The 17543-nt window shown below is 40.0% G+C and overlaps 1 protein-coding gene across 1 annotated transcript; it reads right to left on the bottom strand.

Moving 5' to 3' along the window:
- Positions 1-522: 522 nt before the first annotated feature.
- On the bottom strand, positions 523-15826 carry OTOP1 (otopetrin 1). Its single transcript, XM_075499173.1, has 6 exons — positions 15541-15826; positions 9121-9257; positions 6100-6158; positions 4353-4483; positions 1081-2027; positions 523-693 (listed from the first exon to the last, which is right to left on the bottom strand). Exons 1-6 carry the CDS (start codon positions 15824-15826, stop codon positions 523-525), a joined length of 1731 nt encoding a protein of 576 aa, XP_075355288.1.
- Positions 15827-17543: the final 1717 nt, after the last annotated feature.

The following is a 17543-nucleotide window of genomic DNA, read 5'->3' as shown; positions in this document are numbered from 1 at the left end:
AAATAGCAAATGTTTTCAGTTTTTACTATAAAAACATAGCTAGCAATTAAGAGTTCGAGTTTTCATAGTATCTCTGTGATTCAGGAGCATCACTCAGTTTAGCTGTTCCTCGGATTTTCCCTCCTAAGTCATATAGATTTTTTTTTAAAACCCCTTTCACAAGCCACAATGAATGAAAACAAAGCAATACAAATTATATAGAGGACAAAACCCAGATGACTAAAACAAAGATTAATGAGATCAAATTAACTTTACTATGTAGTGTTAATCATATTAACACTAATATGATTCTGAAAAGTGTACCTATACAATAACACCACATATGTAACAAAATATGTGGAAGAAAAATAAAAAAAAAATTACATGCTATTAGCTGTGGTCCCGTCTTTAAAAAAAAATTATTGAATCTTCTATTTATTGAGCAGCTGTTGTTACGTTCACTCATTCATCCATCCACTCATTCAACTGTTATTTATTTAATTAACTATTCAATCAATTGTTCCCTGAGGGACCGTATATGATCTACGTTTTACAATTGACCTCAAAGAGTGAGGCAGCTGAATGCATCCGATAGAAAATAGAAAAAGGCATTGCAAGGTTCACAACAATTATCCAGGGTTCAAAGCCAAAAACTACTTCTTCTAGTCCATTGTCATATTCCGGGCGGCACCCGAATGCCGGTGGTATCCAAAGCTGCAAGGAAAGAACGCAAGGCCAATATTAATCACCAGCGATACCAGTGACTAGCCCTTAATGACTGTGAACTCACCGAACTGCAATTTGGTTTCAGAAATCCCTAGGAAAACCCTCCCGGTTGCTACTGGGGCACACTGGTGGAAGAGGATTTCAGCTTCCGCTCCTGCTACAGTTTTTGTACTGTGACTGAAACGAGGCTAGGGTCCCAGATTCCATGTTTAAATAAACTTTGTTCCCCAAAGGCACATTCACTTATTCTTCCAGAAGAAGTAAAATTTACTTGCTACAAGCTATAGAACCATGTAATTTTAATATACTTATCAGGCTTGAAAGGTTGGGAAGCTTTTGGGTATTAACTTGTGAATTATGCTCAAAATGTCTTACCGAAAGATTGCATAGGAATAAAAATGCAGCGATGTTCTTCAGAACTCTTCTCTTGTTGTTAGTAACTGAGTTTCTACTGTAAAATGAGAAATCTGAGGCTGAATGCATGACTGAACTATTTTCCTGACTTGTTTCTTCTTTGGCACCACCAGCACCACCATTTTCTCTCCCACAGATACTGTCCTTGAACAGGCAGGGTACCTCTCCGCTGCCACGAGCAGCTCTGCCATTGTAAATCTCTTTGTACGAGGGGGTAAGCGATAAAGTGCTCCCTCGAGATATAGTCACTATTCGAAGAGTTTTAATATCATCGTTCACCTTTTCCTGCTCACGATGTATGGATTCAATGATAAAGAGGTTCTGAATATATTTCTCAATAATAACCAGGATGGAGTAGGGCAGGTTATACCATGTGTATTTTGGATGAGCCTGGGCACAGATAATGGCGAGGATCGAGCCCCAGGAGAGGAGCCAGGACCCTGCAGCTGTGCCCACCAGCAGTTCTGCATCAAGTTTTCGAGCAGGATTTTTTGAATTATCCAGCGATCTATCTTCCAGTCTGTAGATGAGAAGGGCGACAATTCCAGCTGTACACATGAGAGCCAACACAAAGATAGCATGCAAGTAAAACATAGTAAGTGCTAACTCGCTTTTGATTTTCGAACGTCCAATCTGAATTAAATACACAACAACTATGGCTATTGTGCTAGTTAACACGATTAGTCCACAAATCATTCCAATAGTTATGCCGTGGAATTTGAATGGAGTTTTGTGTTGCTGGTGGTGCTCGACTTTGCGGCCAATGTTCTTCCACAGGACATAGAGCATCGTGGATGCTAGGATGTGGTACTCTATATTAAAGGGGTATAGATAATATATTCCTTGAGAAAATATCGAACAGAGAGTTGTTGTTGTGCAATTGCATTGAGGTGCATGATCATCTAAAACTAAAGGAGAGGGAAAGATTAGTTGTGTGCTTTATAAGGATTTCTCATTTAAAGTGAATAAATAAAACACAAATAAAATAATAAAACATAAAAGGTCAAACAACACATCATGCCACCCAGTTAGCCACCTAAGAAAAGGTCTCGTCATTGAAGTCATTAACCTAACAAAGCTTTTGCACATGCACTGAACTATGATCTCTGACTTCACTGCTCAGCCACTGAGCAATAATCACGTCATGAACCAAACTTCAGCAGGGTACTTTTTTTGTAACACAGAAATCCAGATCCCAAGGGCTTTGAGTCCTCAGCCCTTCAGTTTAGAAGGCTTTTATAGAAGGCCCAGGATCTGTGGATCAGATCAAGAACAAGCTTAACAAGGAAAGGGCTCAGTTCTACTCTCATTTTTATCAGTTATTTACGTTAGTGTGGCTTCTGATACCAAAACCACTTTATTAAAAAGTTGTTTATGTCTAGAAAAGAGGTGAAGTAAACCACAGATATTTCACTCAATGTACCAGTATAGTTTTAAGGTTAAAAAAAAATTAAAAATCAATCTTCTCCTTTTGAGAAGAATCTATGAAATCATTATCTCTCTGCAGTGCAGTTACCTGCGTTGTAAACCGCTAAGGTATTTCAATGAGCAATTGCTCGTATTTGTAAAATAAATATATTTAATGTGCATTTATAACCTAAGCAAATAATTTCAGAAATCAGAAAATTTCAGAAATCAGAAATTTCCACAGTGGCAGAACAAAAAATACTTATTTTCACAATGTGTTTATTTATAAATACATAAACATACATGCTGAAGAACACATTTTTAGGTGCTGATCTTAGATTTCTGCCTGGAAGTTTTTCTTTTGTTTTCTATAATTTTAGAAGAGAAGAGGAGAGGAGAAAGTTGGTATTGTTTTGTCTCAAGCACACACTGCTAAGAGATGAAAAAAAATTGTTTTTGCAGTGGGTTGTATGTTAATGCCAAAGTTGCCTTGCAGATCACTACTTCACTCCCCCTTGTTTCAGATGCTATTTCTGACTATTCATAATTGTGTAAAAATTCTGGCAGCAGAATGATAGGAAATAATATAAGGAAACTGCTTCTATTTAACAAGTAGAAATATCAAGAAGAGCCACTAACTTGTGATTTGCCTGCTCTCTACTAATGCTCCACATGATTACAAAATCTCTGAACTATCAATTCAGCTACCTGATTATTAATGGAAAGTAGATAGTTTCCATAGATACAGCTAAAGGGTAACACTCACAAATAGAGGTAAAATTGTGGGCATCATTTTAGACACAGTTATACTGAAAATACTATTTTACAGATTTTAAAATTTTCACTTATATGTGAACTTTGGCAGGAATTGTTAAAAATGCCTAAAATTTTTCAATTTATACAGGCTATAAATAGACAAATAAGAAATTAGTTCAGGCTTTGGCTTTGTAGGCCAAAATCAGGAGGGTTTAGGATACAGGCACTATTGAATTCACTGGGTGGGAAAACATACATTTTCCTTCTCAAAAGCTGACTGTCTTTTCCCTTGTGAACACAATCAAAATTTATCAGCTGTACCAATAAATTTTCATGGGAAGAAAATTACTTATAGCTGCTGAGAACTTTTATTTTCTCTTTCAAGTTAAGCACATCTAATTTCCCTATGCTTCAGTGGCATTTGAAAGCAGAAGGCGTCCCCAGCAGTTATACTCAATGTTTGTTGACTATAACTTGCATCATCTTACCAATGGAGAAAATGGTTCGTTATAAAAAAAGAACCACCCAGAGCAAAATCCTTGTCTTGTAAAGCAGCACTAATGGATAACCCCCATCCCTCTGAGCCATTCCACTGAATCCCATAGGATTACACGCCATGTGTAGCCACTCTCCTGGGAAGGATCTGCAGGATTATCCACGCTTGTTTTGCTATGAATAACTTACAAAATAGTAACCTCTGTTTTTAACACTGCTATGTTCAACTTACTTCTAAGATTTACTAATAAAGGGGTTCCTCAGTGATGTTACTCCTCAAACAAAATGTTTTTAAAAATCTGTTTGTTTGTTTGGAACTTCCAGCATTTATTTTTCTTCTGGACCTCATCCAAAGGGGAGATGAGTAAACAGAAAACTATGGCCTGAATCACATATATGATAATGATCATATAACATTTTAGTTGTGATCTGAACTGCTCATGTATCAGCTCACTACCATTTGCCCAGGAACGACATAGTCATGAATGACCCAGCTCCATCCTACAGTGATGCAGTATTTTGTATGAGAGCATGTTAGAGCAGGAATTCCAAAATGTATCAACCCTTTCACTTACCTATTGTTATGTTCCCAAAACCAAGTGTGATTAGTCTTTCCTTATGTTCATTCAGTTGATGTTTTGACTCTGTTAGCACTCCATTTGTCCACAGGAGTAAATTTGTGAACACGGAATGGATAACACCAAACCTACAAAAATAAAGTAATTATTGAAGGAATTTGCACAGAGTATACCTCCATATATGTTAAATAAAATGCATTAACTTTCTGTAAACATGCTACGTGGCACTATTCAGTTGTCAGTGCAGGGAAAATAAAATCATAACTGATCTCTCTAAAGAAGTTCCTCAGTGGAGCACAATGAATGTTAGACTTCCAAAATGTTATAGAAACACAATGGCGTAACGTATTAAACCATTAATACCATGCTGTTATTATTTGTTATGCTCTTTTATGTGATGATTGCTATTCTTTGGGCTGCACAAGCTTCATGTTAATGACAGTGACTGAATAGTCTGAACAGGGTTAATTGTTTTGCAAGCCGTATTTCACAGCCTTCTGCGGTGCTCCTTCATACTCACTGTGGCTGGTCTTTCTTCACAGATACCACCACCTCCTCTAACTTCTAGTCCATGCATTTTTGTCTCCTGGAGAGAGTTGAAGCCAACAGAGGGCTTTATCCCGTTCAGACTACTGGTACAGTGAGGGTAGGTCTCCAAGTATTTTTGGGACTCCTGCTTTCTGACAAGCCAGGCGTTTTCCTCCTGCACCTGAGGCTGGTAACATTCCTTCACCAAGAAACAGTTCTTTATTACTGCACTGTTCTCACTGATACACTTGCAGTTAGGGGTTTTTAAAATTCTACTTATAAACAGAGCTGATTTCACCAGCTGACTTTGCAAGCCTTCTGAGATCTCTCTCCTCATTGGCATGGGGCTTGAACACTTACCCAAGAGAGCAAAACAAAAGGAGAACCTTCTCCATAAATGACGTTTCTGAGTACATGTCTTCTACTTTCTATAGAAACTGGTCAGCTCATTGATAATTTGAGATGACTATTTTAAAAGTTATCATATTTGTTTATTTATGTTCTATGTACAGATAATCTACATTACTCCACCTTCTCACAAAACCAAAAATACATCGGAACTGACTCTGCTGCCTCAAAGACTAGTCCTCAGTTCTATAAGAAATGTATGTATTCAGCTGTTCAGAGGACACATCAGTTACACTGCGACAACCAAGTTCTGGTGTCAGAAATGTGCACAACCTTTACTGATTTGGGTATATGGGATACCACCGGGGAGGTTGTATTTCCCAGTGAATTTGCACCTAGTTCCAAAAGGTGCTTTCCGTAAAACTCAATCTAAAATACCTCAGATATGTTGCACTGACTGCAGGTTGCTGATGCAGATTCCCTTTCAGTAGCTAAATAAAGAAAACATAATATAGTGCATAGCCCTAAGACACATACATGGCCCTTCCTTCCTTCAAAAAAAGCAAGTGACACTGTGGTATCATACATTGACCACTTCCCTCTCTCACGATAAAAATATACTTATTCTGTGACTGTTGTATATTATAAAATATAAGCACAGTTTAAATAAGAAATAAAGTAATTCAGACTAATTATTATCTTCTTGCTTGGGTAAATGAAGTTACTTTTTATTTATATTAACACAGTTAAGATGAGAACCAAGCTCTGTAAGTTTTCAATGTCCCTCATACAGTAAAACTGTAGGTGTTAAAGCACTGTGCAGACCTACAGCTATTAGCATTCCAGATGAGGATTAGATACTCTTTACCTTTCAAGTGTTTTGAAAGACTGGATAATATCCTTTGCGTGACACCAAAGAAAGTACACCTAAACGAAAGGAATACAGAGAAATGTCATTACGCTAATGAGCATGTGTGACACTCAAAAAGGAAAGTGCATCTGTAGACGGAAACTCTGAAGATTTAAACTGAGGTAGCTCCATCTCCACGCATATGACATAACTTATGATCTCCTCTGATGTTCACCCAGAACCTCTCTGGTATAATGAACCTGAGATTTCTTATATGCAAAGTCAGTGGCTCAACAGTAGAAAGTCTCAGTATGACTGACCAAAACATATCTCGTGGCTGTATCTGGAGAGGCTTTTATTTCAAAGGAAATAAAGCTACCAGCTGTGGACAGCAGTAGGATTGCTGCAGGGCATGGTGATGCTAAGTTTGAATAATTTATGAAATACATTAAATTCTAAGGAGGGAGAGAGATAAGTGAAAGGATGCCAGACTTGATTAATAAACCAAACAACGGACACCCAGGAAGCAAGAGAAAAGGTTGTACTATCAGTCCGAGAGACAATCCCATTAGGAACGCATACAGTTGAACTCAAGTATGGTGCAGAAAGCTCAAGCTGGAGAATAAAAGCAAGAAAGATAACAGCATTGATTTAGCAAGTAAAGGGGAAAGAAATATTAAAAGTGGGAATCTCTGTTTGTGCGAGGATAATGGAAACCTCAGGATACAGATTGTTGCTGCTACAAAACGGGTTCCAAGTGCTAGTAAGTGCAAGGAGAACGATACCAATATTCCTCAGGGATGTTAGGGTGAAACTGGGAGTCCTGTTTACCCAGAATAGCTCCTAGGACACTGAACTTGACAGTAGGTGAACTATCAGGAGAGAAATGGTCCAAAAGGTTTCTCTTAGAAACCTGCCTGGTTTGATGTTCCAGAAATGGTCTGAAAAGTGCAAAGAATTTTGGGTTCTTCTTCAGCAATTAAAGTAACTGGAAGTCCATTTTACCACTGTGCCCATTAATGTAGGCATCCTAAACCACAGCTGGTGTTGTCCAAGACATTCAGTATCTGATTTTTGGAAAAGCTAGGAAAATGCAGTTCTATGTGGGTCACCTACATCATCCAGCAATAACATGTGCATTCATTCCCCTAATGAAGCATTTCTCAAAAGGTGTGTGACCACTGTAAAACCCCAGGGGTAGAGACTACAAGATATCATGGAGGTTTCAGCTGAAATCAAACAAATTGAAATTAGCACCTTAGTCTCATCTAATGCCATGTTCGATTTCCCATTCTGGGATAGATGTAGTAAAATCTAACAGCAGATGTGAAAGCATGCTTCAAAACTTAAAAAACATAAGTTTCGAAGATCTGTTCAGACAGTAGAGTCGAGAAAGTGGGGGGAAATAGGAACAGAAAAGTCAGTAAGGTAAAGAAATAGCATAAAATCCAATTTTTGCTCACAGAGTACTCATTGCCTCAAAGGGACTTCTGCCTGCGAAAGAGCATAAATCACAGCCTGTTTTGGAAGGGCAGGAATGTGTTAGTTCATTGCTTGCACAGGTGCAGTATGTCTAGATCTGTTCATTTAATGGCCTGTATCAGGATGCCTCATTAGAGTAAAATACAACAGAATCTGACACATATTCTGTAGAAAACAAGTCTTTTGGTTTTTAGGTGACACATTATTAGGGATGTTCTCTGCTGTAATTTCATCCTGTGTTTCAAAGACATGAGATTTGTCTTAGGTAAGAGGTATCTGGTAAATAACTTTTTTACTTTTTCTTTGACTGCTCAGGCTAACATTCAAGATTTCATTATTTTAAGCTAAGTGGACAATAAATTCAGCAACATTGGCTGATGTAAAATTTAAATTCGAATTCTTGTTCCCTTTGTTCAGCATTGTTATACACTGTTTCTTCCCCACTCCAGTTCACGGTAGCTGGAAACCTTGTCAGCTCAGGGTCACTGGATGCAACGAAGAATGCTGCATGCAGATCAGCAAGGAAAAAAGGCTTAATTTCTTTTGTTTGTTTTTCAGAGGTAAAGCAAAGAAGTTGCGAGACATGGAGAGTGGATATTACAAGAATGTGAAATTAAGATTACTTTAACAAAATCAGAATTTCACCCTCAGAGAAAAAGATAGAAGAGGTCAGAGTTACTGCTTAAATTTCAATGCGTTTTTGTTACAGAAAGCAGAAAAATGTAGGTTGTTCAAACGCTCATTTGCATGCTAGGAAAATCTTTCTTTTCTTTCCGAATGACTTAATCATCTTGGAAAGTGCACTAAATGACCTGGCTATAACTCAGTATCTTAGTTGAGTGGCTTTTTTTTTTCCTTCTTTCCTACAAATCTGCTGACAGGGGCTCAGAGGAATTCATGTGATAAACAATCAGCTATGGAATATCACATATAATGTAGACCCAAAGCCTTAAAATAAACAAGCAGCTGGAATATTTTACTGTAGTCACTATGTTTGCTACTGTGCAGCCACTGATAAGCATAACCAAATGCTTCTAGAAGGAAAATCCGTGTTCATTTGGTATAGGAAAAATGTGCAAGTATTCTATAACAAGCTAAATACACGGGAAGGGTTTTGTCCCTTTGAAGTATCAGGCCTCCACCCCTAACCACAATGGGACATGAGGATAGTCAGATTGAATTGAACTTGTGTGGCAAGTCCTACATATAGAAATAAGTGAATTGTCTTTAGCCAAGCTGCTCATTTCAGCCTGAAAATTCTGAAAATTATATATGTAACTTGAACTAAAAAAAGCGTGTAACTTCAACTATAGGAGAGCATGTTTTGATTATTTCTTTTTCGAACACATGTGAGTTTTACGGCTGAGTAATTTCAGGTTGCAAAGCCTGAATTTACACATAGAAAGGATATAAATGCACAAGAATTTAGCCCTCAAAAGTATCCTGTGATACGCTTAGAAATAAAATTAGTGTAAAATTCACTGATGATGAGAAGGTAAAAGATATTTTTGGTGAGAAATACAGGTATAATATAAAACTGTAACCAGTGACTTTTACCTGTAAGATGGTGTGCACGGCATGTGTAACAGGAAAAATGCCTTCAGTTGGTGATAAACAATTTGAAAAATCAATATAATATCCAATTTTAAAAGAGTCCAGAAATAAAGTAATCACTGCAAATAATGTAATCCCACCTACAAATGAAAAAGATATTAGAAAGCGTCAGTGGACAGTTACAGTGTCTAGAGACAATCTGTACCAATATCTGCTAAAACCTGTTTAGGGAAATAAAAGTCGATCAATCTCCAGGTTCTTGCTTAGGGAAATAAAAGTAGATTGATGTTCATGAAGATAATTGACTCCATGTAATAAGTCCCTCTAATTTGTGAAAGCCTCTGCCAATATATTACGAAAGCACGTCCCCGTACACGCCCTGCAGGATCAGTGCAGAGGAGCCAGTCCAGCCGTGGCCAGGACCTGGAGACACTCAGCACCTTGCAGATGGCTCCCAGCTCCTTGCAAGGTCAGCCTCTCAAGTAACGGTAGCACTGAAGCAGCCATACAGTGCATGAATTAATTCTCTATACAGCCACACAGCAAACTATACAATTCCAGAGCTGAACAATCATGTTACAGTCTCCTGGCCCAAGAGCTCGACAGTGGGAAGTAACACAATCACTTGGTATGCCTTCCCCGTGGCTCAGGAGGTTACGCTTTAACTCGGAGACCAAAACTACAATGAGCTGTATGGTTTGTTCTCCTAGAAAGAAACCAAAGATTTCATTTCAGTATCTACTATTTTCACACACATACACAAAAAAAACCCTAATATTCTCTAAATATGTATTTCGTATCCTAAAGAACTTTCAAAATACATGTTTCCCCTTGTTTATTTTTCTTTTTCTTTCAGGAATGCAAATGTTTGTTACAAACTTATTCTGGAAAGCTATATGGTAACACAATGTATATTATTGGGTTTGTACCTGTATGACTAAGCACAACTGGCAATAAAATTACTGAACCAAACTCCAAAATCTTCATTTGCTTGGGTTTTTTTCTCTCTAGGCTTTTATTCAAACAAGTTTCCACTGGATTTAGTTTGGGTTTATTTGAATTAAGACTAGATAAAAATCTGTCCATGGACCTTAACTGGACCTTAAGATATAGATCAGCATTGGTATCTTAAACTTTCTTCGTAATTCCTCACAGAGGAAATAACATCACTAGTGTTGACTTTGATGAATGTTTATCTTTTATAAGGGCCCACAACCTAACTTCCTTATAAGCATCACATGTTCCACTTGACCTGTGTTAATAAAATATAACACTAATTTAATAATTTATTTAATTAATAATACATTTATTATTGAAGTTGCATTGATAAAAATTAAGTATAAATTATAAAAATACAATATATTTTTGTTTACTATTACATTGATCCTTTACAATTAAACAAAAATAGACCAGAAATTTTTTTAACCACAAGGGTATGAATTCCATTAGGATTTTATGTTTCTGTTTTACAATCTCTCTATAATAAAATCAATGTCAAATTACTGATGGAGTGTTATTTCTACCAAGAGATAGTTTGCCTCCCCCCAACTTTTGCCTTCGTATTTCAAAATCTAAAACCTCCGCTCTGTACTTCATGCATGTGTATAATCCCATACAGTTTTTTATTTGTGCTTATTATGCCAGCTAATTTGTATTATTTCTAACACATGTGAGAGGACTGGAGCCCATACTTAAATAGATATGCCATTTTCACTATGTATAAATGTAAATGGCATCACAAAATGCAAAATTCTAGGCTACTCTTGGGATGGAGTGATATGTTTCCTTCCTTATTTAAAGAATTTAAATTATTCTAAAATAAATTAGAGTTATTAATTCTTCTAAAATAACTTTACTTGAGGTAATTGGACCTGCTCTGAGCAAGGTGTTGGACTAGATGATCTCCAGAGGTTCCTTCCTACCTAAATTATTCTATGATCGATTCTCTGGTTTGTGGTTTATTTAGAAAGTATGTGGGAAACTCAGCTGGTTTCACTCTTTGTCTGAAAGATGTCAAAGATGACTTACTGTGTATTGTAAGTGTTCCAATAACTAGGAAAATGCTATCTTCTGAAGCCAAAAGATGACAACAATCTGCCACAATTACTCTACAGTGAATTGTTACACCTATGTTGACTTTACAGTGTATTTCAGAAAGGTATTTAATTCCCCATTCGTGACACTAGTAAGGTAATTTTCCAGTTAATTCATGGTGCAGGATCAAGCCCTGGGGAACTGCTTGAATGAAGTAGTAACATCAGAGCAAAATGGGTGGAAATGTATTTTATAATGTAAAAGTTCTGCATCCTTGCTTCCGTTACTCATGAGAGTGGCTCAGCAGAATAGGATCACAAGGGACTTGTTAACTAGAAGAGGGAAGGGAAGGGAAGGGAAGGGAAGGGAAGGGAAGGGAAGGGAAGGGAAGGGAAGGGAAGGGAAGGGAAGGGAAGGGAAGGGAAGGGAAGGGAAGGGAAGGGAAGGGAAGGGAAGGGAAGGGAAGGGAAGGGAAGGGAAGGGAAGGGAAGGGAAGGGAAGGGAAGGGAAAGGAAGGGAAGGCAAGGCAAGGCAAGGCAAGGCAAGGCAAGGCAAGGCAAGGGAAGGCAAGGCAAGGGAAGGCAAGGCAAGGGAAGGCAAGGGAAGGCAAGGGAAGGCAAGGGAAGGCAAGGGAAGGGAAGGGAAGGCAAGGGAAGGGAAGGGAAATGAAGGCAAGGCAAGGGAAGGGAAGGGAAGGGAAGGCAAGGCAAGGGAAGGCAAGGCAAGGCGAGGCGAGGTGAGGCAAGGCGAGGCGAGGTGAGGCAAGGCGAGGCGAGGTGAGGCAAGGCAGGGCAAGGGGCTCAGGTTTAAATTCACTAACGTAAAAAGCAAATGCATCTTAGGTTATTGATCTGTCTCCTGCACCATACATGCATCTTGTCTTTACAGGGATGACCTGTATTGTAGTTCCATTCTGTCTTGCTTGCATTTCACAGGATCACTCTTTCAGTTGCACAGTTTTACGGTTTTACATCAATGTCCAGCAGACCCTTGGAGGGGAAACAAAAAAAACCCCAACCAACAACAACAAAAAAAGTTTCTTTCACATTGAGCATTTTGGTTTATGCCTTAGTATGTCTCTTCATGTTTCCTTTACCTTCATCAGAGATTTGGTGGGCTTCAATCTGTTCCCACTGAAATCAATAGTTTTGCCATTGTCCTCCAGGGATTAGAAGATTTTATATGGCTCTTTTCTTTTAATGTTCAATTATTTCACTTATTCAAATGATAATCTAGATGTTTCTGGCAATCACTCAGGTGACCACACTGTAAGCATATGCCAGGTGTCCAAGATGCGTATTTAAGGGGCTTCAAAAGACAATGATTCTACTAATTTGCTTAGGCAAAAATCAAAGCACAACTATAATGACCATACATATGGTATGCTAATGGTTTTCATGTTAACTTTTCCTGATGGAAACTTCAGTATTGTATATTAATACTAACTACTAGATATATATCAGTAATTATAAATTCTGAAGATCATGCTACTATTTTGCTATTTCTATTTGAAAGTTAAAGAAATATGAAATTATTGCTATTGAGCATTGAATTATTAAAAAAAAATTGGGATTTTTTTCAAATGGTCATTGAAACCTGCATATCTTAGGAAATCAAGAATAGGATTTCCAGTGTTGCTAAGTGCTGGCTTAATTCTCTCTGTTAACCATCAAGAAGAAAAAAGCCATAATGATACAGCTGTGAAAATGCCACTCTAAACTTAAAATATTATTTGCTTTTAAATAATAGACAATTTAATGCAAGCAGGAAAAATATACAAGTTGAAGTCTGCCAAGAGCTTTGTAAGTTGACCAGCTGCCTATGCTTTAAACAGAAGCTGTGCTGCTGGAGAACGTGATAAAATAAAGCCATTTGTGAAGCCAATTGATTTTCTTTCGAGTTCTCTGTCTCACTTGGCTGAACTTCCAAATAACGGCCAGAGACCTTTCCCTAACAGGAGAGTGTACTCAGGGGAGTAACACTTGGAATAAGTCAAGGAAAGGACTTCCTAATCTTCCCTGTGATTATTTGGGTCGGGATAACTGTACCCTATTCAAGACAAAGCTCTCCCTGAAACTTTTCCCACATTGAGACTGTAAGAGCGGTTCTTGGTCGACCACACAAGTGGGAAGACAGCTGTGCTCTAGGGTTCACACAGTTGCAAAAATGCTCAAGCAAACCTTTCTGTGAGCGATTCTTGTAAACTATTTGTCCTTCTACTGTTGTTAACTGTGTGCAAGGACTCTGTTATAGGAGGTTTTTGTTAAGTCATTCTTTTTCAACATTTGTGATAGCAAAATGCTCTAAGTAGCCAGCTACCACCACTTCTACTAAAATTATATTCACAGTTTGAAGGGAATCATGAAGATATACTCATTTTATACTGGACATTGGACATGGACATTTCCTCTAACTGTACATGAACGTTTTCTCTAATGATGAGAGCAAGGAGTCATTCTTCAAAAGCAGTTGATAGAGCTAGTCAAAAATTGCAGAGAGCTTTCTGTGGAAAGACTTGATGAAACTTTCTCCTCCCCCCTCCTTCTTTTTGGACTTTTCATCTTTCAGATAAAAGATTTCTATGACAAAACCATTGATGCAGAGGAGGGCAAGGGGGATCTTGGCAGAGGAATTGCCACCTGAGTTTTTCCTTAGCTCAAATAAGTTTTCTTTTACCAACAGAGGATAAAGGACTTGTACAGGCTTGTTGTAGCTACAAGAAACTCCTCAGAATAGAAGAGTGTAGGTCTTTCCCTAAGGGCGACTTTGTTGAATTGCAGCCGAGACATCCAAGAGAAGCAGTGGAAGCCGCACCACTTGAGAAGCTAGTACAAAGAGCCATCCTGTGCTGGTAAAAGAAATGGATAAGGTAACCTAGTAGTTCATTCCAAGATCTTATTTCTAAGTTTCTGTGACTCCTTATATCCTGTAGGACAAATGAAATGCTGTGAATGCTGTGCCAAAAGAAAAAGGGCAAGGGGTCCTGCTGTACTTACCCATGTTAAGCAGTATTTATTCCATACTTAGGAGGAGAAAGCTACCCTATCAGTAACAAAAGCATAGCTTGGTCCAAAATAGGATCAAATTAAGCCTTGCATTAATGAATTTCAGGAGATTGTAAGCCACATAAGCTAATAAATGAAAAATGCCCAAGAGCTGAATATTGTTTTGGAAAACAGTGAATAATCAAGGAGAACAATTGAACAGTTGGTACGTGAACTCCACACATTTCAGGAAAGACTCTACAGGCCCTGACTGTATGTTAGACATTAAAAAAAAAGATTTTCCCCGAGCAATTCATACAGCACAATTGTTAACAGTTGCAAAGAAAATAAAAGACAAGCACTGAGACTGAGAACAAACTAACAACCTTACTTCTCAAAATAATCAGGTTTTAGGTGTTCTTGGGATTTTCATTTAGATATTTCATTAGCTGCTGTGATAACTGTTGTCTCATTGCTAGCAGGACAGAAATATTTCATGGAAAAGCTGTCTTATAGCACTCCATTTTACATACTTACTTTTGAACCTAACATTTACAGTGCTGAGACTGAAAAAGAGGTCGGTAAAACTGGGCTTGCCTATTACTCTACACAGTGCTGATGTGGGTTGTTTCTTTTTCTTGGGGCCCAGAAACACAGCATTCCTGTCACTGACTCTGTGATGTGCTCCCCAACCACCTTCTCTCAATATACCTTTATATCCTTACTCCAGTACGCACCTGACTCTGCAGACAAGGGCCATCACATCCCATCACTACCCTTGCAAACTTTTATGCTTTTCCTACACGCTAATGCTAGCTTTAGCTTCCTTGCTTAGATGTTTTATGTACTAATCTACGAACTGATCTGGCCAGGTATTTTGTCCTCTTCTGTCTAACTCCAGATGTTTCTAAGTCATCACTGCACACATATAAATGGGAATCTCTGATATACATTGGTATAGAGAGCACTTGAGGACCTTTCTGACTGATACTAGCCTGAAGTAAGTTGCATTATATTGTCTGGAAAAGGTGATAGTTCCTTTTATAGTTCCATCCAAAAGAGTTGCATGACATCAACAAAATTGTCTCTTCCATTAGCTATATTTTATTTTTCAAGTGTCGCCAAACCAGCCTGGTAAGGGAAAAAAGGCACCAGAGCTCTCAGTACTGTAAATGGCAGGTTGGAGAGCGAGGATGTTTAGCAAACAGCTTTCCCATACAATCTCCTGGTACGTTCGCCTTATGCATATATTTACTCTAGAGTGCACTGCATGTGTGTTAAGTTCATGAATACCAGGATGCCTCCTGGTAGGGATGGAGAGGGTAACGAAGTGGTGGCAGAGACGGGTGATGGCACGGATGTCCCGTGCGTGGTACCACCCTGTGTGCCACCGGCCAGTACTTACACTTCAGCCAGCGGGCTCCGGCGTGCGTGTCCTTGTCCCGGATCAGCCTCCTCTGCGTGCAGCTCCTGCAGAGGTACCACAGCATCCACAGCAGCTGGATGAGCATCAGCGTGATGAGGTAGGAAAGCAAGTGGCTCTTGCTGATGCCCACGGCATGCACAGCCCAGGCGAAGGTGAGGAGCAGCCCGGCCAGGAAGAGGTTGATGCCGTACTGGCTGCTGAGGATCTCGGCGTTTTTCTGCGGGTAGCTGCCGCCCACGGAGGGGAAACCGGCGGCTTTCTCCATCTCCCACGCCGCCGGCCAGGTGCTGCAAGCAGGCGGCCCCGCTTTCCCCGGGGAGCCCAGAGGCCGTCGGCTGGCCCGTCCCCCGACGGCGGCCGGGGGCGGAGCGGGGCCGCCGGCCTCCCCGCGCCTCCCCGCAGCCGCTGCCCGCCGGGCGGGGGCCTCCGGGGGGGTCCCCGGCTGCCCAAGGGGAAGGTAGGCTGCCGGGGGTAAAGGCTGCTGAGGTTTTGCGGGGCAGGGGGGTCTTGCCTTAGACTCAGCCAACAGTAGGGTCGAGATTAGGGGTAAGGGAGAATTTATTCCGCGGAAGAGTAGTCAGGAGGTGGCCACGTCCCCTGCAGGCGGGCAGGGGAGCCCTGCGCGGCCGCTTGCGGGAGGCACCCGGCGCTTGCCCCCGCGCTGACAGAGAGGCGCGGGGCCCAACATGCTCTGCAGCCAGGGAGACGGGCAGGACAGCGAGCGGGGAGGACGCGCCCCTGACCGTGACCGGCCGGCGGGACAGCCGGGGAACGGGCACCGTGCGGGGGGTGTTGGGAACCAGCGAGGACGGGGCCGAGGGAGCCTGGCCGGCAGCCCGGGGAGCGAGCAGCCGGTGAGGCAGCTCCTTCGCCCGGGGCTGGGAATGGGATCACCCGCCACGGTTTCACGCCCTGCGCCCCACAGTCCACCTTCGTTTTGGCAATTGGCACTTCCACTGGTAGTAAATAACCTCTCTTTTCAGGAATTTTCTAGACCTTTCAAAGGCAGCAATTTACCTTATTTTTTTAGTAAGTCCCACTCTGCCAACAGAGTATCATAGCAATTGCTAGGTGGAGTAGCAACTACCGAGCTCAAAGTAGCAAAGACTTCTGCAGGATTTAGTCCACTTCTTATTTATTCATTTTTCCCATTTTTATACACATTTTAAGTATTGGCCTTTTTCATTTAAACCACTTAGTTGTAACTGTGACCCATGGTCATAAGATATTAATGTATTTGAACCTCAAGATTTGGAGCACCAGTTGGTTGTCTACAGGGGCTGACAGGAATTCAGCCCTGTGTAAAACACTACATATTTTAAATAGTATTTTGTTTGCATACAATACAAATTCTCCTAACTCCAGGTATTCAGGTACCTCGCCGTAGCTTGGGGCCAGATACCAAGGTGGACTGGTCCTTGTTCTGGCCAGGCAGCTCTTACATTTTTACCCTGTATCTGTTGGTAGCACATCAAATATCCAAAGCATTGTTTTTTACAGTGAGTGACCTATGTCTCACGTGAAATTAAGCCACTAATTCAGCTACATTAAAAAAGCAAAATGGGAGAAATTAAAAGACAGCATCTATTTTACTCTACTTCCACTGGCAAAACTTACAGAGGTTTTAAGCTTTTTCTCTTCTGAAGCCAGAAATGAATAAAGAGAATTTTTTTCTTAAGTACCAAAAGACATTTCTGAGCTTGTATGTAAATTTATGAGGTTCGCATTCCTCTTAAACAGGGAAGGAGAACAAAATGGCAGAAGGGTGGAACGAGTAAATTCTGTGCAATCCCCTATTCAGGTAAGCATACAGAAGTAGTAGCTCGTGTCCTTTATTCATTTTGGCCTGCTCTCAAGAAACAGGTATTTGAAGCCATCTACAAATTTGCCTTTTGAAAAATGCCCTTAACTGAAAGCTAGCCCTATATTTCTGTCTGGCCCATAACAGCAGTATAAATAAAAAGCATAACTAGACAAACAGT

Source organism: Mycteria americana, chromosome 4 (genome assembly GCF_035582795.1).
Source record: "Mycteria americana isolate JAX WOST 10 ecotype Jacksonville Zoo and Gardens chromosome 4, USCA_MyAme_1.0, whole genome shotgun sequence".
NCBI classification, from domain to species: domain Eukaryota; kingdom Metazoa; phylum Chordata; class Aves; order Ciconiiformes; family Ciconiidae; genus Mycteria; species Mycteria americana.
This window is presented reverse-complemented; position numbering and strand designations above follow the sequence as displayed.